Raw genomic sequence first — 24007 nt, forward strand, 5'->3', positions numbered from 1 at the left:
GCGCGGGGCTTTCGGTCGGGGGACTCCGCACGACAAAGTCAGGGCGAGTTTTGTCTGCAGAGTCCCCCTCCCCATCCCTCCCCATCCCTCCTCATCCCTCCCCATCCCTTCTCATCCCTGCTCGGTGAAGTCCCCCCGGGCTGCGTCCCGGCGCGGCTGCGGTGCCGGCGAGGCGGGGAGGTTCTTCTCATTTTACATCTTACATTTTACATTCATTTTACATTCTACATTTTCCATTTTTCCCGGGCAGCGGGGCTCTCCGCCAGCCCCGGCGAGCGGCTACTCTCGCTTTAACGCGGCAAGTTAGACAGAAGACTTCTGTTTCTTTACGAGCGCACCACGGCGAATATTTTGTCTAGCTGCGGGGGAAAAGCTTTGTCGCGGACTTTGCTGACAATAGACTTAAAAGTGAGGCGGGCAGCTTTTGGTGCCTGGAGGCTCTCGAGCCCATTGTCAGCTCACAATGGATTCCTATTGCCGCATTCCTGCTTTGCAAAGGTTTGTTAGCTTTTAATGACTGACAGCCCTCAACTGCAAATACCGCATTTGCTCTGCCCTGTTTACACGCTCCTCGAGGATTTTTCGAAAAGCGCAGGGAAAGGGAAAATAATAATAATAAAAAAAAAATTAAAAAACACCACGCAGTCGGCCTCGGTGTTCATTTGACCCACTCAGATGTGCTTGGAAAATCGCGTTTCCTTCGCGGGGGCTGCCAGGGGACGGACAAACTTCAGAAGAAGCTGTTGCAAGTGCCTAGAGAGGCATCTCCGCATCGTCAGCCGCGAGAGGGGAGCGGGGGCTGCAGCGCAGCCTCTCCCGTCTATTTCGTTAGGGTTCGATCGCAGTTTTAGGGTTGCGAACAGAAAACTTGCGGTCCTGGGTGACAAGAGCCCGCGGTTCGCGACCCTTCCTGCGAAAGCCTGCGGCTCGTGAAGGAGGGAGGACACGGTTCTGTGGGAGAAAAGTGGAAGTGTAGGAAATATTACGGAGAAAAAAACCCCAGAACTCATTATCCATCTCTTCTGCTGCGAACGGGATGCGGGTCGCTGCCGGCGTGGGGATGTGTCTGGGCGGCGGGGGGGGAAGCGGAGAGGGGGGTGCTTGTAACGCAGGAGCCGTCGGTGTGATTACTTACACATTCTTATTAGAACGCCTGTGGTTGGTTTATCGTGAGTTTGGACTTGTTCGGTTCCTCGGGTGCGACAAACGCTTTGTGGAGGACGGGGGGGGGGGGGGGGGGGGAAGGCGACGCTGCGAGCGGCCCCGGGTGCGCGGGGAGAACCTCCCTCCCAGCTCTAGGTTGGGCCTTCCAAGAAAGGAGGCAGAATTAGCCAAACGAGATAATGAAGGTTGCTCATCATGGTTTTTACTGTGGGGAAAATTAACCAGTTGCTAATAATTGTATGGTCTCTAGGCCAGACGGTCCCTTTGATAAGTTAACATGTACTCCCTTTATGCTCCTGGTAGGGGGTAAACAAATGCCTGAACAAATACAAATACACATAAACACAAATGTGGAGAATAGCAGTATATGTCTTAGATCCAGATAATAAGTGTGGGTATTGTTATTTAGATGGCGCATACTGGGACACTTATCTTTTAGTACACTCCATTTTCTAACTGAATGCAGTGCTAATCGTGGGATTGAAAGCTATTGTAATTGTGTACCCATCTAAATGCTGACAAGAATATACAATTACATTGTTTGGAATTGAGTTTAATGTTCTCTGAATTTTATTAGCATTTATATTTACTTATGCATTAAAATTCTACACAAAAAGAGGTCAGGATACAAGAGTTACAGACATAAATATCAGACCCATCCACACCCTCACTGCATTTTTCCTGAAAATACTGAACAAATATATTTTATTTTACTTTATATTTAAAGGAAGTGATAGAATCCGAAATGAGCAAATAATGGGTTTCCATTCTAGGCAATGTCTTTTCTCCCTCTGGATTTTGCAATCTTTTAAAGCTTTTTTCATACCCAACTTTTTATTATTATTTATTATGTGCGTGTTACCGGAAAATCTTTCCACAGTATGCTTACCACCACACGATGTTTAAACACACATTATAAAGTGGATGTAATTGTAAACACTCAGAGGGATATAATTACACGTAGCAGATTTAGGAGCTAATTCTTTGCTTCTCTCTCTCTCTCTCTCTCTCTCTTTACTCTGCATTTTATCAACATAATTATTTTTTGACTGCAGACTAACACCCAGAAATTGTCAGGCATCCATTATAGGCAGCAAGTTGTTCACCAAATTGAAAAACAATGAACTGCAGGTTTAGATGTGCCCATTGTCATACAGAATTACCAGGGCTTTGTTCCACAAGAGGAAAAAGCTAATGGTTTTGAAACAGCAGGTGACAAAGCACATTATAAATTTTTTGTTCCCTTTTTTTTTCTCTCCCTCCTCTCTTATCAGTTTGTTGATGAAGTCATTACAAACTGGGGCCCAGAATAGGGTTGGGCTTATTTTTAGCAGATAGACTTTTAATGAGTTCTATTGTGGAGACAATCATGTTGATTTGCTTACATTTTTTTTCCCCCCTTCACTCAGAAACTCCCAGTATTGAAAAGCTACTATCAAAGGACTGGAAAGACAAGCTTCTTGCCATGGGATCAGGGAACTTTGGAGAAATAAAAGGTAATGCTGTTTCTGTGCTAAAGCAAATTGAGAATGAATATACAGATATCACTGGCTTTATGGAACTTTGTTTGTTTGCTCATGTCCCCCTCCCCTTGAAACATTGTAATTTAGGGCTTAAATGAAATGTATAGTCTCCATCTGTGGTAATATGAATAAACAAAATTGGAAATTGCCCTAAGTGAATGAAGTTACATAAAGCTTTTGTTGCATATCTCATTCTGTGTTATAAGAGAACACATCCTATTGCTGGATTGGAAAAGAAAATAAATTCACATGTCAAACACAGGCTTATGTGTTATCATAGTATAGCAGAGCTCAGTTTTTGATGTCTGAGGGTGATCAGAAGTTCGTGTTAATTTTTTGACAGATTTTGATGGTGTAGATTTTTTGACTTTTCTGCATGTAGGAAAAAAAGGGGGGGGGCAAAGTTTGTGTAACGATATCTCTAGGTACCAAAATTAGCCAGTGCAGATTTTAAAAGACAGCGTACAACATCTGTGCAGTAGAGCATGTTCTTTGAAAACCATACTCCAGAAGGAAAATGACAAAATTTGATCACTCTCCAGCAGCAGTTGCTTCTGCTTTGGCAAGATATTTCCCCATTTTATATACGTGAGGTCATTTTAGGGGACCTGTAGTTGTTTGTTTTCATGTAATTTAATATTTTTATAGTTCTTCCTCAGTGATTTTGATGAGGAGCTGACTCAAAGTACGCTTGTATTAAAAATTTTAGTTTCCAGAGCAGCCATTATCACTTTGAAAAGAAACGGTGACTCCGATTCTTCTCGCATTTATATCAGTGTACATCTGGAGTAGCAATATCAAAGCCAGTGTTGTTTTGGAAATGTGAAAGTAGAACGAGATTAAAATTAAACCCTTCTTTTATGTTCATAACTAGATTTCATTTCTCCCTATTATTTTTTGTTTGTTTTCTTACTAACATTGTCCCTGATACAGAGATCGTCATTCAGGTAGGGTCACAGACCTTGTACCTAACAGGTACCCCTTCTGCAGAAGAGGTGGGCAGCGTTCAGTAAAGAATACGACATGATGTGCTCTGAGGGGTTAATGTATTGGTACATGTACAAAGATAGAGTTATTTTAATTATTTGTGCCTTCCAGTTTGTCACCGATAAGCCACCGGCATTAGTTTGCACTAGTCTACTGACTTACACAAGTAGGAAAGTATGCCACTTGTTTCCTGTAGCTTCTCCCTAAGAGGCTATAATTCAAAAATCTATATTCTTTACATATGTAGAATAACTTTAAAACAGAATATAGTGCTGCGGCCCCAAACAGGCTGAGATATTATTATTATAACAGAGGGCCAAACGCTGGGTTCTTTATTCCCTCTGAGCACGTTTACTCCATGTATGTAAAGCAACAGGTCATAAAAGAGGCAGGGTAGCCACTGGGCTTATCTGCTAGTTCTGGTTTGTAAAAGCATGTTGTTTTAAAATAACATCATCTGCCATGAACTGATGAATCTTTAAGATGTTTCAGGCACAAAGTACACAGGCAGCTTTCATAGTCACTTTTGGGTGTGTATTTCAGCAGTTTTTGCATGTTGTCTGGAGCCTCTTTAACTCTTGATGTGCTGGAGCCTGTAGAACTCCCAGCAGTTCTCTGCCGTTCAACTCCGTGCCGTGTGCTGAGAAGGCAGTCTGTTTCCAGTCCTTAAGAGCTTGTTCTGTTGGAGGGCAGTCTTTTTTCTCTTTTCCTCTTTCTCGTTCACAAGTTAAACTTGAAAGTGCAGCAGCAGCTCTACGCTTGCACGAAAGAAATTCAACAGTCGCCTTTCAATCTTGTGGGGGGTGAGGGAGGGGAGGATGGAGAGCAACAGCACAGCCTCAAAGAAGAGTTTTCTTTGCTTTGATTTTTGGATTTTTAGCTTTATATTTTGAACACAAGTCGAGTTATTGTTCTGTGGCTCTGTTCTAAAGCCTCACATCTGAGGCTTTTTAGTGCAACTGTGGTTCTATGGTTGGGGGCATGGTTATTAGGTGTTTGGATCAGGTTTGGCAGTAAGCTCTGAAAACAGGCACTGGTTTATTTTTCCTACTGACTGCCGTGACAGTTGCAATTATTGTCCATTGTTCCTAGGTGGCTAGAAGGGAGGGAGGATACAATAGAGCATTGCCCTCTGGGGGTAAATGAATTTGACTTACAGGTTCTTGGGGGGTCAGGCAGGCTGATTATTTAGTGCCCAGGAATGCGGTTTTCATGGCACCGCCAGCTATGAGCAGCCAGAAAACAATGGCTCAGCTGTATTGCAGCTGTATTTAGTAAGGCAACATGAAAGGTGTGCAAGTTGAGCTGTTTTACACTCATGTATGTGTGTACAAACACACATATATTATGCTAGGAATTTTTTTTATCCTTCTATACAAACGTAGAGTTATTAAGTTTTACAGTTGTCGTTTTTTAATTAACTTCTCTTTATATTTGGTTTGGCAGCTGAATTTTTTTTCTTCAATTTTGTATTAGTGATATTTGGAAACCATGCACGAGTAGTGTCTTATTATTAATACACCCTGGAATGTGGACAGCACTAGAAGCTGTACTGCCCAAGTGTCTTATGCACTGAATAGCTTTTTCCATTTAACCGTTCAAAATTTCATTGTGTTTTTCATTATATCTGGGGGAGTTTTAGTACGTCATGTGCTAAAGTCTTAGCACTAGGCTACATATTGTTAATGCCCAAGTCTGTGTTATTACTATGGAGTTTTGTTCTCTGGTAGAGAGTAAAAGAAAGGGAGATGAAGCAGAAGACTTAATTTTCTGTTAGTGTTATTTCTTTTAAGTTAGAAAGCAGTAATAATTTATTAAAGATAGTGTAGTTGGTGAGTGGTTGGAAGTAATCAGACTCCTGTGTTTTATATTCAGTCATTCCTCTTGCTTGCTTTATTACTTTCAGCAGCTACTTGAAGCCCCCCCTTTCTTGATCTGCATGTCTGTGTAATGGGAGAACCATCACAGAGTATCTGCTGAGGTCTAGCTGTAAACTTTAAGATCACAGTTAGAATGATCTGTGTATGTCCAGTTGCTAACAGAAAAGGAAATGTCATATTTTATTCCACGGCTTGACTGGCAGGTACTGCAAGGGGAATACTCTTAAAATGTGGCAAAATCTACAACCTGTCATATCTGTAGAAATTTTAATTCAAATGTTCCTGTTTAGAGAGGCAGTGTGGGGCTAAATAAATAATACAAGTTTGGCGCAGGAGATTTCTCGAGAAATTTTGTTTTGAAATCCATGCAGTTTTTACAGTGTTCAAAGCAAGTCCGTTTACAGTATAACCCACAAAGCATGCCATTAAATCGAAGTATTTTAAAATAAAGCTATAAGACTGTATATTGAATTCTTTCAAGCCTGTTCAAACTTACTTATATCCATCATATTCAAGAACAGTGCTCAAAAGGTCTCCAGATTATTAATGGATAATGGAGTTTATTGGATTCAGTGGAGCAGAGAGAACTTCAGGTCTCAAACTGATCATCTACAGGAAGGAGAAAAATACCCCTTTCTTCTTTTAGTGCAGCTGCTTGGTACCCGTGCATTGCAGGGTAAAAGTGGTTTCTTTCCTCCAAAGAAACGTTACTGAGTGCAGCAGAGGCAGCATGTAGGAAAAGGTATAAGAAGCTTATTTCCGCACCCTTCAATGTCAGTGGCCATCCCTATACTTGGAAAATTAACATGAAACTTCTGTTTGACTAGTGTTGGGTTTCCTCTGAGCAGACTTCAAGGAACAGTGCTGGTCCCCACCCGGGTTGGCCAAGTGCATCATGAGGTACACTAATGCTAATCAGGTCATGCTAATGCTGATGTGAGTGAGGCAGCGTTCACTGTGATGAGAATTGTTTCTAAAACTTCCTGGGTGTAAACAAAGCCTTTCTGCTAATCTTGTTCATCTCTCGCTTATCAAGAGTTGTCAGGAAATAATGGTACATATTTTATATGTTCCCCACTTAACTAATTTTGAATAGGTGTGTGGAACAAAAGGCTAAACTGACTTTTGTTTCTAATCTTTCTGAGTTGGTTTTCTGTTGAAGTGAAGGAATTGTCAACAATGAATGTGCCTGAATCTCAAGAAAGACTGGGCAAGCCTGAACCTGATTTTTTTTTTTGTTGTTTGAAAATCCTATTGTACAGGTTAGTTCCTAAACAACTCAGGTGAAGTGTTTTCTGCACTCACTTTGAAAGGGATCATCATTAGGGTAAATTCAGCTCTTCCTTGTAGCCACTTAAATCTGGTAACTCCCAAGACTGTCCTGGAGTAACCACAGATTTATGACTGTAATTGAAAGCAAGATTAGTTTACCAGTCCTAATCTTCAATGCATGATAACACAGACATTTGTTTTGTGTAGGAAACTGGGTTCCAAGTTACATGAAGTATCAGTGCAGGTGTTATATCAAGCTGTGTTTGATGTGTGATAGAGCTGTGTTTGCTGAAGACTAATCTTGCCTATGTGTTCGGAAGATGGGGCATGAGAGAGTATGCAGTGAACGGTTTTATGACTGCCAATAATGGATAAAGAGAAATAATCCATTCAGCGATACTATAGCTCATCAGAGCCCATGAATTAAAGACATATGTTATGTAGATTCAATGTATGGATTAAAACGGATAATCTGGTAGGTGACACACAGAATCTTGAGATAAGTGGGCTATGCAGATTCGGTATATGGATTGTGACGGATAATTCCATTTAAGTAATGCTGGACGAGTTGAAGACAAGTAAGCTTCGGGTAGTGCTCAGGTTATGTGCAGTAATCCAGTGAGTGACACTTTGGATCGCATAATCTGTAAACTGAAGACGAGGAAGCTGGGGATTCTGCATTTAGACGTGGACAGGAGGGAGGAGGGGTAAAGGGAGAAAGATTATTCATGGGGAATACACTGGGTTTAAACCTTTGACTAATAAAGGACAGATCCCCAGGAAATGTGTGAAAGCTGCACTCTTTCTTAGGAACTGCGTGAATTTGGCATTTGCAAATTAATGGTTCAAAAATGTTTTGCAAACTGGTGTCAGATGTGGATGTTTTGCATTATTTTTTAGGGATAGTATTGTATTTGGAGTGGGGAGAGAAGGAGGGTAAGAGAGTCAGAAATGAAGGAGGTAAGATATGTCTGGTTGTCGGCTCTTAACTCTGATAAATACGGTATTTATTACAACCTACTTTGTGCCGTCTTCTCTGTGTTTATTTTTTGGGGATGTTTAATAGTAGCAAAATGCTGACAGTGAGCTTTAATCCTTCATTAATATTTCAAAAGTGCTGGGTGGGGGTGTGGGGAACCTGCCCAGTGGCACACAGGGAAACCTAAGTTTTGAGAGGAAATTTGGCAGATCCCGAAATAGTGGAGGTTGATCACTATGCAATATGATACTCTCAGGCTGCAGAGAAGTAGACGGTGCCAAGTGAACTACACCAACGCAGAACTTCTTTCAGGCCAAATGAAAGCCTGAAATGGAGATTGTGACTGGATGGAGCTGCTCCTATTTGACCCTAGAATGGGAGGTTAGTTGAGAGTAGTATCTATGGAAGGAGGGTTGGAGCATCTGAAGTTGAAGCATCTAAAATGTGAATTTGTTGGCAGCAAATTCAAGCTGTTCTGGATTTATATTACTTTAACATAAAGATTCGTAAGTTGATCAGAAGAAAATCTGGTTCTATTTAAATAAAATAAAAACTTTTATTTTTAAGAAGTGATTATTAATAGAGAAAATAGAATAAAGTTGAACTAAATAAAGTAGCAAATGCCAGTGGCTTTATTGTGTTTGAATGTATGGATGCCAAAACACTATATTTAAAACTTTTCCAGAGGGTTGGATGACAAAAGGGACCTAAACAAGTTCTTCCTTGTACTAAAATTACCTGAAAAATGTGCCGGTAGAGATGAATGTTGCTGAGCTATAATTACCAGTTTGTCAAAACAAAGCAAATGCACATACACATACATACTTTCTACTGGTTTATCTGCTGTTTCCTGAAATTCTAGCAGCAAATGCTGTGCCTCTAGCCTAGCTCTAGCTTGTTGACTAGACAGTAAAACAGTTAATAACCTCTTGAGAAATAGTCTCGATGCAAGTGTTGTCTATTCCTTTTGTAACCTTGACAATAAGTTACTAACTTGATTGAATACCAAGCTTTGTCTGCAGTCTACTGTACCAAAACTTTTCCTGACAGCAAATAAAGAATACTAACTGACAACTTCTTTCCAGCCTTGCGAAATAGCAATGTGCTGGTCTGTTACAGAGCAGACGGCTAAGTTTTTGTCCCCTCAGAATATTAATTTTTGTGGGTAGTAATGGCAAAAGATGGTAATTGCCCATCATTCGTTTTTATTCATTCTGCAAAGTCTTCCACTGAAACCTAAAAGGTTAAGATTGTCTATATGCTGAAATAAATAATTTCCTTCTAGCTTGCTGTTCTGAAAAGGACTTTTATTTTTCAAACAGAAGATTCATTACATAAACCTGTAGGTACAGACAAGTCAGTTTCAGTTCTGAGCTTTTTCTTTCCTCATTACTTTTTCTGGTGGCTGAGGCTTGCTGAGTAAAAAGCAGTCAGAAAGTTTTCTTTTATTATTCTTACTTCCCATATCAATCAGGTGAAGTAATTTAATTTAGCAAGGTAGGTAGTTGTAAGTGATGGCAGTCATTGTGTAGTAAAGTTGGCTTAAATGCTTAATGAAAAATGCCACTTTTTACATGTTTATGTCCTGGCAACTCCAAGATTTACTGACTTGAAAAGCGATGTGCAAGTCTGCAATAAAACACCCTCTGAAGTATTGACTAGGGAGGCATCAAGGGATTTTTGCACACGTGTACAAGCACATACCCACATCCACACACAAATACATACCGGTAAGTACACAATTTAAAGTACATACTCTTAGCTTGGTCATAAAAACTTGACATTTCTGTTCAAAAGCAGAGGAAAGAAAAGTTTGAATTCTGGACTTACCTCAGCCAGTTATATCTGTTTATCAGACTACATTTCCTGAAGGCACATAACATCAGCTACCCTTTGCCTCACATACACAACTTCAGGTGCCATCGGCAGCGCGGCCGTCTGTGCAGCAAGGGGAAAATGCTCCTCTTTAAAGTTATTATCAGGTTTTACATGGATTTTTTTTTTTTTTTTTTAGGGGGAGCATGATAAAGATTAGTTTGCTTTTAAGTAGAAGATAACTAGGTGGCCTGATTTCCCTATTTCCTTACTGAGCAGAGTAATATTTGGTTTGAATTTCTAATGTGACATAGCAAAATTAAAACTGGGGTGGGGAGAGAAATAGTTGGCAATGGGATGAGGATTAAATCTCAAGAAAAGATACTGGAATACAACTTTGAAGAAAAGATACTTATTTTGTGGACTGCTGATATTTATTCTTTGAATATATTATTATTGCTAGTAGGAGTTTAATTTGTCCTAGAAAAGCTGAGTTAATACACTGTTCAGTTTCAAAAACCTCCTCCTTGGCTCCTTTTTGTTTTATATTGAAAACTGTCAGGTTTTCAGTTGAAAAAACACATCACTGCAGGAAATCCTTGGACATGACTCAGTTTTTAGCTTGTGTATGTGTTATAGTTACGTCCTCATCCCACTGTTGTTATATCAGAGCAAAGGAAACCATGTTGTAGCATGATTCTGTTGCTTCGTTTGTTGGATGGCATCAATAAATGCTTCATTTGCAGAGTTCCTTTAGCTAGAACAGCACCTGGTATCAAACCAAGTAAAGCAAACATTTAATTATTTATGTAATATGTATCTCTATTAACGTCAGTGGGGAAATTCTTGGCCTCAGTGATATAGTTTTGCTGGTGACTTTAGCGAGGCCAGCAATAAAAGGTCTTACAGCACATAAAGTTAAGAATGACTTTCGGCAAGTTTGTAAAAACTTCACTCCAAGGTTTTCTCATATATAAATAAGTAATGCATACCACTGCCTTTCTACCTGCTAATAGTCTTTGAGAAGATGAATTAGCTAATGCTTTGAAATTAAAGTGCTCTGTACTGCATGCTGTAATGAATATTATACATCTTAATATTATTTGAATACAGAGTACTTAAAAATTTTCTTAATTCTTTTTTTTTTCTTCCCTTACAAAGCCTTGTAGGTACAGAAGGATTTTTTTAATTTTTTTTTCTATTTTGTAACTATAGTTAATGATATGAACACAATACAATATTGTTGTGTCTTCCAGGCTTTGTTACTCACACATCATTTTCTTTGATTTTTCTTTGAAAGACAGATGCTGACAGTTCAAAAGCTATTTATGTAATTACTTCGATAGTAAACTGACTCGGGAGATAAATTTCACTTCTGTACGGGTGTGCATGAGTGTGCACACGAGCCCCCCTGACTGATAACATTCCTAGCAGTTTAATTGAAATATGTCAGAGGGATTGAGGAAAGCCTTGCCATGTCTCTGCCACTTGCAGAGTATGCTGAGTGCTGTGTGGCTGCAAGCAAATCCGTAGGCTGGCTGCAAGCAAACTTGCTCATCGCTTGAGCATTCACAGCAAAAGCTTAAAATGCCTAATGGCTTTCCTAATTTCTCATTTACATTCTCATTCTGTTTAATAAATTATAATAAAGTATGTACTGTTTTGATTGCAAAAGCAGTTTCTCTGCCTTTTTTTTTTTGCTTTGATTCTGTTTTGGGTGGATATGCCAAGGTTTCTCCTGTTCGTTTTCTCACTTTAAGTGTGTCATTTGGTCATATTGGTGTCTTCATTCTAATGTTTATTAAAATGTTACTGTCACTGCCAGTCTAAGACTGTGAATCAGAACTAAGAATGTGTAATAGTTTATTTCACATTTGAGTAAATTTCTTTTACTACTTAAACACTATTATGGATAGTGTTGATCTGAGATGAAGTTTAGGTTTGGCGATACGGGATGCCACTAATTTGAGTCTTCTTTTATTGCCATCTGCTCTGAGTGTTGCATCCACAAATATGTTTTTTTTCTTTCCAAATCTTTTTTTGTGGTGATAAAGAATTAGATGATGCATCTGGAAAGGATCTTTTCTTGAACCATTCACTCTATCAACCCATAGTGTATATTTTACTGCTCTCTTGCCTGGCTTGTTTTGGTTAGTTGTGAAAAAATCCACATTTTGCCATTGCAGTGACAAAGTATGGAGAGAATGGTATGAGCACCTATAGGAATCTACTGAAAGGCAGGTGGTCTGGTGGTTAATAGCTTTGTTAAATAAAAAAATGTGCTATATCTATTTGTTGTGGATCTGACAGTAATTAAGAGTAGTTTTGGAAACAGCCACTGATGTAAGCCAGTCTTCTTTTACTACTCCCTTGATACTTGTGTGTAAGTCTCACTTACTATCAAGTTGTGCACTGTAATAATGGGCACTTGTTTTTTCTCCCAGCCACACTGCATGGCTAGAGTGAAAGCACTGCAACCACACAGATGCTGTCTGTAGAGCACAGGCTGACTCCAGAACCATTCCCAATTCTGTATTGCTTGGAGCAGCTCTAAGTGAATTTAATAATGAAGTGGTTGAAGGTAGCTGCTGGAGCTGGTAACTTATCCTTGGTGAGGTCTGCATGGCCTCCCAAGTTCTAGCAGTGTTAGCAGCCATAGGGATAGCTCGTTAATTCCCGAGTAGCATGATTTAAGTAACTGTCTTTATGTGGTTGGTGCTGTATTTACTCAACCTACTGACAAGATCTGCCCTGTAAGCTACAGAATTCTTAAGATGGAATTCCCTTAGCTGCCAACACATTTCACATGATGATAAAGGTTTAGATCTCATGCAGATTAAGAGAAAAAATGTTGGTAGTATGTCAGAACTCCACTATCCTTGCCTACCCACAATCTACAGGGTCTAGAAAGGGATAAAAAACTGGCAACTGGTGCTGTGACTCTGAAGGCCATTTTAATACACTGGAAACAATTCCTATCACTGAATGCAGTTAGGGAGTGAAATGGGAGTTTTGTTGGCCATTTCCATAAAAGAAATCAAAGAAAAGGTCTGCTGGGTAACAAAACCACAAAACTTAAACTGAATACAAACACTTTACATTATGATCAAGGCAGTCTGGTTCAAGTATTTTTCTTCTTTTTAGTTTTCACACTTTTACCAGCCACCAGTTTTCTTCAAGAAACCTCAAAACTGTCTGTGATTTATCATCAGTGGGGCTTACACAGGTATGTGGGTAAGGCAAGGGGAAATCTACCCCATACCTCACTGTCTCCCAGCAGACCCATACTTCTGATCTTTCTCGGCTCTGGTTTCGTTCTGGTCACTTGAGAGTATGGCTACCTGAGTACTCGTTTTGCAAAGAATGATACATTCAAGAATTGAAATTTTAATTATGTATTAGTAAAGTTATTTGAAAGAGGGTTTTTTCTCTATCAAAAGGTTTTTTTTAAAAAAGTTGACAGTGATAAGTGCTTCTTTTCGGTTTACTAGCAAACTGAAATTACTTGAGATATAATGCAAGGAGGCTGCCTTTTGTCAGACTACTTCCACTTCAGTTTATGAACCGAAGGAATTATGTATTGTACTTACTAAATCAGTACGTAAAGAACTTCTTTTGGGCATCTCGAAGTTTCTTTAAAAACTGAGTGATAATGAAGAGATTGAGTTTGGTGGATTTGTCTCTGGCTGCACTGCTGTGATGTGCCTGCAGCTTCAGTGTCTGCACTGGCACTTCCTTTTCCTGGCTGCTTGGTCTTAGTTCATCTGGACTTAGGAATCCTCTCGTTCCTGACATTTAAATAAACCTGTTATTTTCCCGGGGACAAAGGATTTTTTTCTCCTAAGTAAATCACATTAAAGAAGAAACTGCAGTAGGTGTATGGCCCTGTGGTCGTGCAGTTGTTTGGTGTTGTGGTCAGGGCAGTGGCACGTGGAGCGTTCTGCTCTCTCTCTTGGGAAGCACAGCCTGAGCTTTGCAGAGCTGGCTATCAACATTTCTTTTTCTGTTGCTGTTGGTAACTAACTCTGTGACCCCTCTGTCTGTCAGTTTACACATACGGAAACATTTTTCCACCTTCCAGAGGTGTGGTGGCGATTAATTTAACTTTACAAAGTGCTTTTTGATTCCCAACTGAAAGCTACTGTAGGAGCTCAAAATACATTGATGAATCAGTACTGGCTGAAGAACTTTGATGTGTGTCAGTGTTATTTGTCAAACAGTTTATTTGACAGTGATTTCTTTTTGCTTCCCTTAACTTTAAGAGTAAGCCAGTCCTGTGCATTCCTACTCTCTTTAGGTCTTTTTTTCCTTTCACTCTTGCACACACTGACTGAGTTTGGAATAAAATATCTGCTGAATAAATAATTATAATATTTAGTTTTCATATATATTTCAGAGTGCCCAACGTGTTATTCTGCCAGTATCATATATTGATAGTATTCATTAAATGAACATTGCAGTAAACTGTCTTGCTAGCCGCAGACAGGACAGAGAAGGGGCTGCTTTCTAGAATAATTTTTCTGTGCCACTTGGAAACACTGCACCATTTCTCCTAGGGAAAAACAAATGAATGATGAAGAGTGGCAGTAGACATTTCTCATTAATTGTATGGCCAGGTGGTAAATGCATGACTTGTAGCAGTTCTCTGTCTTCAATGTTTGAAATAAAACATGTAAGTTAAAAATGTTTTCTTCAGCAGTGTTAGTATTTTAGCTCAGGCTTCCATTCTTTCTCACAGCTTTTAAAAGAACATGCTTTAAGTCCCATGGTTTCTGTTTCAGTGCATTTCTCAAGTTTCCAGCTTGCACCACGGGTTTTTTTCAGAAGCTATATCTGAGGATATTCTGCTCTAGCTGTTAGATGATGAGAATATTTTCATGTAAATCTCCAGCATTTTAATAGGAAGTTAATCAACTTATGTTTCCCTTATTTGAAAAAAATGTTGATTCTTTGTGTTTTCCCACTTGTATCTGGATGTCTACAAATGCTTTTAAGGGCTTGCACTTGGCTGACGTAGCAAATGGGATGCTGCTTGGGAGTGCAAAGTTGAAATTAAGTGAATGTAAATTAAACTATCAAGCAAAGAGCCCTAACAGTGACACATCTAAGGCTGTGGTACGGGCTTTCCAAAGAAAGCAGCAGCTGATTCACCATTTCAGACATTTCAATCAAATGTAGAAAGCTGTAGTAAATGTATTGCAGGGAACATTCCTGCACTGGCAGGGGGGTAGACTAAATGAGCTATTACCAGTAGCTCTTTTCCATGTCTGACTGATAGTTGGCTAGGAACATGTTTAGCATAGTCGCCAATTTTTCTTCTTCTTTTTTTTTTTTTTCACTTGGAGAGCACTGGTGACATTGGCAGAAGAACGCTTCCTGTGTTTGAGAAAGGTTTGTGTGGCAGGGTTGTCCCAAAAGCAAGCTATTTTCAGAGGAGGCATAGACACCGATAGCCTTAATCCTTTCCTAAAGCTTTTTTCAGAAAGGTTTTCATAGGATCTGACTCATATGAGAGGGTGTGGTGGTATCAGAGATATCTGAGGATTAGCTGCTATGCCTATTTTCTGTTTTTTTAAATTCAAAGTCAAATGATACTGGATATACTAATAGTACCATTTTTTGTTGTAGTGTGTGATTCACAGCTTTTGATTTTTCTTGGCATTTTGTCTCCCCTTCGTTTATAACCTCTGTCCTTCTGGGTAGAAGGAGAGTTTTTATGGAATGTTTATGAGAGCAAGGTAGCCAATTTCTCTGTCTGTTTCTCCTGAACTCTCCTATAAAAAGCATCTAATGATGTACAAATGAGAGATGATGAGTAGGTTTTAACTCAGTTTTTCTGATATGTTTATGCAAGACTTGTCCCTTTACAAATAATCATCAGTAGCAGCAACAATGATAGTAGATATTGACCATTTCAATACTACATAATTTAATCTTAATCTGGGCAGCTGTAGATGATGAACAGGTAACGTCCTGACAGCTGTTGTGTGCTGTGCTGGTAACAGGGAGAAAGCTCGGCATGGGAAGCTGTAGAAGTATCCAGCACCCAGGAGACTTCACTGCTTCCCCTTGATTATAGAGGGATGTTAATATATACCTTACCATTTCAGTAAACGTCAAAGCATTGATGTATCATTGTCATACGTTTCTGACAAAATACAGTTGTCTTTCAAAACTGACACTGTTGATTTTGAACCCCATGAAACATAAACAATGTTTAAAATTTGAAACTCTTTCAAAACAGGCAGTATTTTTTTACCTATTAATCCGATAAAAAAAAGCAGTGGAAAATAGATGAAAAGGCAAGGAAATGTTGAAGGGGGACACCAGATCAAACCCCGTGTTCAGAATTATCCTGCGTGGCTAATTTTCCTGTAGATGGGCAGGTCTTAATGTGTCGTATATTGCAGTATGCAGCTGCTCTTTGGTTCTACAAAAACTTTGCTTACAGTGAAGCTGCAAAACAAAAACCTAGCTAGCTCTAAATTTCCTCTCTTCTCTTTACCTTTTTCTTTCCCCACCATATGATGCCCAGGGACTCCAGAAAGCCTCGCTGAGAAAGAAAGGCAGCTCATGGGTATGATCAATCAGCTGACCAGTTTGCGAGAACAGCTGCTAGCAGCTCATGATGAACAGAAGAAACTGGCTGCATCACAGATCGAGAAACAACGCCAACAAATGGAGCTGGCTAAGCAGCAGCAAGAACAGGTGAATGATTATTATAGTGGCTTTCAACTCAAATAATTTTATAGGAGGACTTTCCAGTAGCTTATCTTTTTGGGTTGATACTTCTCATGGTTGCTCTCCACCTGGAATTTTTTTCCATTTGTTTTCTAAGGTGAAGAATTTAAAACAAAAACATATTGGAAGAATGCTTTAATTTGCAACATATAAAATAGTGCTCTTTGTCTTTTAAAGATACAACTTCCAGTTTGGAGGTGTTATCTTCCAATAGTGTTTTTTTTAAAAAAAGAAAAGTATATGTCAGTGTACAAATTCAGCCCTCTTGAATAAACTTCCAGTGCTGCTGCTTGAATTCAATGATAATGAATAGGTATAAAAGGATCAAAATGAGGCATTTGGATTGTAATATGACAAATGAAAAGCTTGGTTGTCAGCTCTGCAAAAAAGTAGGGAAGAAGAAGAAGTCAGTGAACAAATGTGACTTTTTTTCTTCTACACTTCAGAGACTTGGTTTTCAGGTCTTGCAAATATGCCCTCCACTGAAAATGCAGATGTGTTTTCACACATGAACAGTTCCAGTATGCAAGCATGGACACATAATATTTTATGCAAGAACACAACTTCTCTAACATATTTGCACTGTGCAAGTTTAAAAGAAATGAATGTCCAATTTTTTACCTGAACGTGAGCAGAGAATACTTAGTCATCTGGTTTAAAATTTTGTCAAGAGTCTATCCTGAAACCTGTTGTGTGAAAGTGTTTTGGCCCACTTGACAACCTACTTCAGCTTGTAATGGCATTTGAGTTTATATCCTAGAATTGCAGCTATATGAATTTTATGAAACTCACGAAATTCTTTTAAATTCTTTGAATTCTTTTCTGTCATAGTTGTCATACTTCAATGCTTGTATTGTACCAAATAAGTCTTAAAATTCTTATTTTCAGACATTTCCTCATTTTCCCTTTTTTTTTGATTATTTAAAAACATGATATTAAATACTATGTATTTTGGCTTTGCACCTGAAAACCCACATGGGGAGAACAGAAGTGGCTTATCTATTAAACTTGAGAATTTGTGTCACACTGTTGTTTACCTGGAGGAGGTAGACGAAAATGTGAAGGTGGAATTAACAAGTTCTTCCACGAAGATACATCCTGCAGGAGCTATTTCCTTTGCCCTACCTCTTAAAGTCACTACTGCTACAGGATGGCTTAATGATCTGAAAGTGAAAAAGAAAACTGAGAGATTGGAAAAAGGCAATAAGAAATCCTGCAGGATTATTATAAGGATAACAAAGACTTCTTTTAATTTAAGGAATTTTGTATAATTCTGTGTTATACAGAAAGTAAAATAACCACACCTCAAAAAATATATATTGCAAAATTTTTTTTGTTGTTGCTTAAAAAAAGGCTCTAGAACGAAACCACTTATTTAATCTTTCAGATGGGGAGTTAACTATGAGTGAGTGTTTCTTATGCTAATAGTTTAATAATAGAAATGAAAGAAAATACCTAAGGGGAAGAACACTCAAAATTCCTCCCAGTAAGTGTGTATAAGATCCCATCTGACCCTGAAATGTGTACAAATACCATAGTGGGAGAGCAACACTCCTTCTTATGTTTGTACTGCTGTGCTGGCTGTTCACACAAGCAGAGCTTTTCTGACAATTCAAATGAAAGTTTTTCAAGTTTACTTTTTAAGTTTGAGGTACATAATAGTTTATCTCCATCAGTCCTCTAAAAACTCTAATATGTTCCATTACTGTCTGCTTTTTCCTTCCTTGTATGTGAAATGTGTCTGCACTAAGATTCCCTATCATTTAGTTAATGGAGAATGGAATTCTTTATTGAAAACACAAATGACTTGAGAGGAGACTACAACTACTCCATCAGCTTTGATAACTCAGTTTCGGTGTTGAGCTGTGTAGCTTTGCACTACCCCCTTCAACCTTCAAGATGTTGAAGAGTCAGTGATTTTCCAAAACCCACTTCCAGTCTCTCCGTGTCTGTTCCTGCATCAAGGAAATACACAAACTGGTACCTTCCTCTTGGGTGTCAGATTTCATCTTTTTTTTTAAATTTTTTGAATAGGTAGTGCCAAACATAATAAGAATATTACAGTCCATCCCACCTTTTTGCCTTTCCTGCCTTCTCCCACTATTTTCCAGTTTCTCTGCCAGTATTGTTCTTCCTCAAGGAAGTTGGAGCAAATTATTGCTCAGTTTAGGGGGATTTAAGCAATGTCATTTCAGACAATGAGAGAGTAGAGATTTTTGCATCAGTCTTTCTCTTAATATCCAGCACAGCATTTTCCAGAAGATTCCCTTTTGTGATAGTATTAGCTAGGAGTTGCTCCTGAACCAAAGCCCCTTGCTTCAGCAGCAGTTGAGACTGCTGCTACCTGCTTAATAGAAGCAGTTTAAAGAACCAAGTAGGGTAGAAGCGACTCCAGGAACGATGATATATATCTCATGTTTCTCCTGTGTAATGTCTCCACAGATTGCAAGACAACAGCAGCAGCTCCTGCAGCAGCAACACAAAATTAACCTCCTTCAGCAACAGATCCAGGTCAGAGACCGCATCTCCATTCATGCCCCTGTCATCTCTCTTTTCTCATTTCTGTTGTCCTGTGCTTTCTCTTGGCCATTATTGTCATAGTTTCTTTAAGAATCTCTGCAGATGGCTTACACCATACTTATGAAAACACATGAGGATGCTACCTGTCATTAAACAAAAAAGATTTGTTTCTGGAAGACCTCGTTTTGTTCCTATGGATCAGGAAGCTGGCCATGTGAGCAAGGGTTTGCAGGATCAAATCCTCTTTCAGCTGTAGGTCAGGTGTGGTAAAAACGTTGCCAGAGAGAGCTGGAATGGATCTCCTACAATTCTATTCTTGAGGTTTTGCAGAAGCATTTCCTTTCAGTGAACGGTAATCAGGTGTGTCTCCTTCCCTCTGCCCTAGGTGTTGGAAGTCTGGAAATTTTCAGCAGTTGGGGTGAACTGTTTTCTGAATGAGAAGCTGGTCAAAGGTTGGCTAGATTCAGGAGAAAAACTATGTAGGTATTAGGTATCCTAGTAATAGAAAAATGCTAACACAGAGTAATAAGTAAACTTGATTTAACCTTTTTTTTTCCCATAAGTTCTCACAAGTTTTTTCCATGCCATTAACGTTATTTCATTACTTTTCCCACATGTGTATATATGCATGGCCCTGTTTTGGAAATAATGCAAATTAGTTTGCCCATGAAGGTTTTCACAGACTAACAAAGGAGAGGTTTGAGATTTTATAGGTATCTAGAATCATGGTAAGCTTGCTATCTGTTTAAGTATGCAGTTATGTATAGAGCATTGCAAGTCACTGTGGAAGTGGATGTATGTTCTGTTTGCTCAGTAACAACAAGATTTTCCTTCCAAAGCTTCTTGTTAATGTTTCGGAATTATTCAGAATTATGGGCCTTATCTGTCACTGGTCTAAGAAAACTTAGTTCCAGCAAAATGAGAGGAGTTGTATGGCTTCAAGCTAGAAGAAAAACTGGCTTTGTTGTTTCAGAAGATGTTCTGTCAGTATCAGGACTTGTGTGACTATGAAAAACTTCTTGGGAAGGTCCATCCCTCTGTTATAAGGCAACTTAGGTACAAGATGTGCTTTGCTGAAAATAATTCTGAGATTGGTAAGGCTTGGTTTGGCCTTGACCTCAGTATTTTTTTTTCTTATTTAAGCTTGTATATGGGACTTTAAGCTTGTGTAATAAGACTTTAAAAGAAAAACAATAGTAGAATTTCTGCAATAACAACGAAGATATTTACATTTTCATCATTCAGCTGTGGCAGTGAGAGAGGAAGTTGTTTTGTAAGCAATGAACAAAAATAAATTGAAGTAACATAATTTGACCCCAACCCTTTCAAGTTTTAAGGTCTTGTAGATAAGAATGAAGTATGTCGGGTTTAGGGTAGTGGAGAACACTGATTACTGATAATGAGATATGGAGCCTTTCATCTCTTGATCCCTGGTCCAAGTTTGACCTAAGTCAGTAGTAAATGAAAGTCAGCTAGCTACCATCTGATACAAGCCGCAAGCCTAAGAAATGATTTGAAGGCCTGTCTCAAGGGATTTTGGATGAAATATTGACCCTGCCAAGGTCAGAATTTAACCTCCAGGGTCTGTTTCACACAAAACCCATCAGATTCAGAGCACCCTCCTTTTGAATGGTCACGTCATAAAGGTCAAGAATTGAAGAGCCAGAGAGACAATACTGTCCTCTCATTCTCACAGAGATGATGTATTTGTAATAAAGTTTTGATTACAATACTCTTGTAGTCTCATGAACCCTGGTTGTAGTCTGTTACCGATAGGAGAAAACATTTAAAAATTAAAGAAACCCTTTATTGACAGTGAATATAAAGCGAAAGATTTCTGCTCAGTTGTGTACTTAGTTGACTGATGGCAGAGAGACGAAACAATTCCTGGAGAAATCTGATGCTCTGTGGAAAGGGAGACAATGAAGTCACCCTAACATGCCTGTATTTAAAGGAGTCTGTGAGTTTACAGTCAGGCTATGATAGGTGGAACAAAACTGTGACATGAATGTAACTCTGAGTTCAGTTTTTCTGACCTTGCCCTAATTAATCTAACAAGCCTCTGTCACATTGGCCTGGAGTTTTTAAATAGCATTAGATTTATTGACAGGGAAATATTCCTGCAAAGTCTGGATAACTATTTGACTTATGTGCAATTGAATGATTAGGCTGCAGTTATGAATACAACCTATTTGTGACAAAGGATTCATTTTCCTTGAGCCAATTTTTTCTAAGCTTGTAAGAGTTGCCATAATTCCAGATAAATTATTACACAGAAAAAATCTATTGAAATATTGTATTGAAAACATAATACCCTAAGGTTAAAAAAAGCACAACCTGACTGACCCCATGATTTATGACTTCTTTCTTTAAGTGTGCTAACTTGGAAGCAGTTCCCTCTCTCCTTATTCCAGCATACAGTCACTGATATGCACACAATACAGAAGCACGGAGAAAATGCAACGTCTCTCCTCCTTAGAGGATTGCAAATGCTGAGTATGACTACAACTCAATTAAACTAGCCATTTCTGTAATGCTGAGGAAAGATGTGTTAGCTACTTGAGCTTAGAAAAATGTGTCTGAACTTGAGTCTCTAATTGACATTGTGTCTTTTCAAGTCAATCTCTTCTGCCTGATGTGTATTTGGGGTCTTCTCCCCAGCACACACCTCAGTCTTGCTATTTTACCAGAAATGAAACTACAATTTGCATTCTGTCAACTCTTGGGCATAAACAGCCCCAAAGATGTCAGGTTGTGTTTTAGAACTGTACTGACCTGCAGCTGTAGAACAGGCTGAGGAAAGAACATGCAGACACCAAATATGGCTCAGCAGATTCTTGGACTAAATCTGGTTGTGCCCTTCAGGGCCTCAGGTGAACTTTCATAGTGATCTTCTCATCTTCTTCCATGAGGTCTCAATCTACTTCTTGGTGTCCTTGCTTTTGAACATGGGGAAGTCTGTGGCTCTGTTGCTGTCACAGTAGGTGGGCAGAGGATGAAAGAAACTTGAAGGCTAGATGGTCTTTTTTCATGATGCTCAGCTAGTCTCTAGGACAAGCAATGACCATATGTGGTGTTCTGCCTTGAGAGGTGTCTCTGAGGTGCAAAATTTTATGGGGTGGTGCAGTTTACACTTTCCACTTGCTCAGAGAAAAAGTTTAGCCCAGACTGACAATTTAATAGCTTGCTTTGAAGCTCAGTGAAGCTCACTTGGATTGAACTATATTCAGAATAAAATTTGATTGTTAGAATTCATAAAGTAGTTAAAATTCAGTTGGCCATTGTTAATAGAATAGGTTAATTTTGCAGCCTAAATTGTGGTAAAACGGATGCTGCTAATCTCACAATTTTGTAGGAAGCCTAAGAATGTTTTATGTTTTTCCCTCAAGCCTCAGCTCTTCAAGTCATGTGATGACAAAAATGCCAGCTTTCATTTCTTCAAAATGTAAACTTCCAGCTTGGAGATTTCCAGGCAAAATCTGAAACCATGAGCACTACAAGTTCCAAAATTAGAAGGCAAACAAAACGGAGGCCAAATGTTGTTTTTTAAACTGTTCTGATTTTTAGTCAAAATTTTTTTTGGAGAGCCCAGCTCAAGATCTTGGAACACTTCAGGTTGCCAATAATGTATAACTAAGATCTCAAAGCATCAAGAAACTACAGCGCTTCCTTAAAATGTCTCTTAACATTTGGACCACAGTTTTGTTTAACTTCGTAGTTTAATACTGCCAGTACTTGGTAACTAATTTGTGTTTCTTTCTGGGTGACGTACTTAGCCCGAGAACTGAGTGCTACCTGAAACTTAAGAGTAATTCCTGCCAGCAGCCATTTGATGACTGTGTGTGTTTTAATAGATGGTTTTCTTTTCCTTTGGAGCTAGTGACTTGTCAGCAAACGTTCTAATGGGATTTCAGTTAGAAAGTTAAGACCTCTGAAGAATGTGAGGATCCTGACTAAATACTGAAGCAAAGCTAGAATGGTGCGTCTGTCAGGTGAGATGTGACTTCTGCCGGGTGCCTGTGACTTCTGGCCAGATGCTGCAGGCAACTCCAGAGCCTGGTAACACCTGGCAGGCATGTCAAGTGGCCAGGATCCCAGGAGAAGAGCTTACCATAGCCTCAGTGGCCTCCAGCTTTGCAGATCATTAGCAGTTTGTCTGGCAAAGAGTGTAGGCACCACGTCCCTCTGGATTCTATGCCACTTTAAATTGAAGTCTTCCTAGCTTTCCTGAATCCCTCAGCTGCCCTGAGTGTCCTCCCAGCTTCAAATAAGGCTTTCCCTAGCAAATCTGGATCCAGATTTCCATCCTCCCCACCCACTGTCAGCTGACTGTGTCCCTTTCCCCATGAGTTGTGTTTGTAGATGGAGAAGCCTGGTTGTGCTAGTATGTTCGCAAATGAGAATATTCCCATTCCCATTCTCATTAAGTTCTGGGGTTTAAGGTGTTGTTCCAATTTGGAATGTAATAAAATACTGAACACTTGGAATTTCCTGCAGGATGGTTACTGCCTTTTGTAGCCAGATCTGTTTTTCAAAATGTAGCTGTATTTTGGGGGAGGAAAGAAGGATTTGGTTTCTGAGTTACACAGAAGTTCAGAAAAATATTTCTTAAGCTTAACGTGCAAAGTTTTGAAATGACACAGTTGTTATTGTCAAAATTTTCCAAGCACCAAGAGGCTCTGGGTTGATTCCAGCCTTCCAAAACATTGGTAAAGAGACCTGCTTCCAGAGTGCTTTAGATGTCATAATTTAGCCACACAGTTATCTGTGGTGATAATTTTTGTTGTTGTTGTTTAGATTTATTATTGCTTTTCAACTCCTCAGGTGAGCAATCATCTGTTATCTAGAACTGGCTCAATTACATTCAGGCTTGTTTGTGTTCTCTTTGAGAAAACATTGAGATTTTGATTGACCTATTTCAGATGAAATTTAGTTGAAGAAGTACCAGTTTCTCTTTCTTGTTGTGAGAAGACACGGGCTATTTGACTGTACATAAAGAAATGTGAAGATTTGTTCCCTGCCCCAACAAGTTTGCACTCTAAGCTGTACTTCCAATACAGCTCATCCCTTCATTTTCTGTCTCCTGCTGACTCCAGCAGAGTCTATGCAAGCTAAATACTGACAGT

At 39.1% G+C, this 24007-nt stretch overlaps 1 protein-coding gene across 13 annotated transcripts in view; it reads left to right on the forward strand.

Moving 5' to 3' along the window:
- Positions 1 to 24007, forward strand: part of SOX5 (SRY-box transcription factor 5) — a 638339-nt gene that overhangs the window by 472055 nt on the left and 142277 nt on the right. For 11 of the 13 annotated variants that reach the window (XM_069862326.1, XM_069862339.1, XM_069862334.1 and 8 more), the window contains 3 exons: positions 2574 to 2660; positions 16156 to 16328; positions 18804 to 18872. In XM_069862326.1, coding sequence (XP_069718427.1) covers positions 2574 to 2660; positions 16156 to 16328; positions 18804 to 18872 — 329 coding nt within the window. The remainder of the gene's footprint in view (positions 1 to 2573; positions 2661 to 16155; positions 16329 to 18803; positions 18873 to 24007) is intronic. The other 2 variants (XM_069862347.1, XM_069862354.1) reach the window with 1 other exon arrangement.

The sequence above is a fragment of the Phaenicophaeus curvirostris genome, chromosome 1, assembly GCF_032191515.1.
Source record: "Phaenicophaeus curvirostris isolate KB17595 chromosome 1, BPBGC_Pcur_1.0, whole genome shotgun sequence".
Taxonomy (NCBI): domain Eukaryota; kingdom Metazoa; phylum Chordata; class Aves; order Cuculiformes; family Cuculidae; genus Phaenicophaeus; species Phaenicophaeus curvirostris.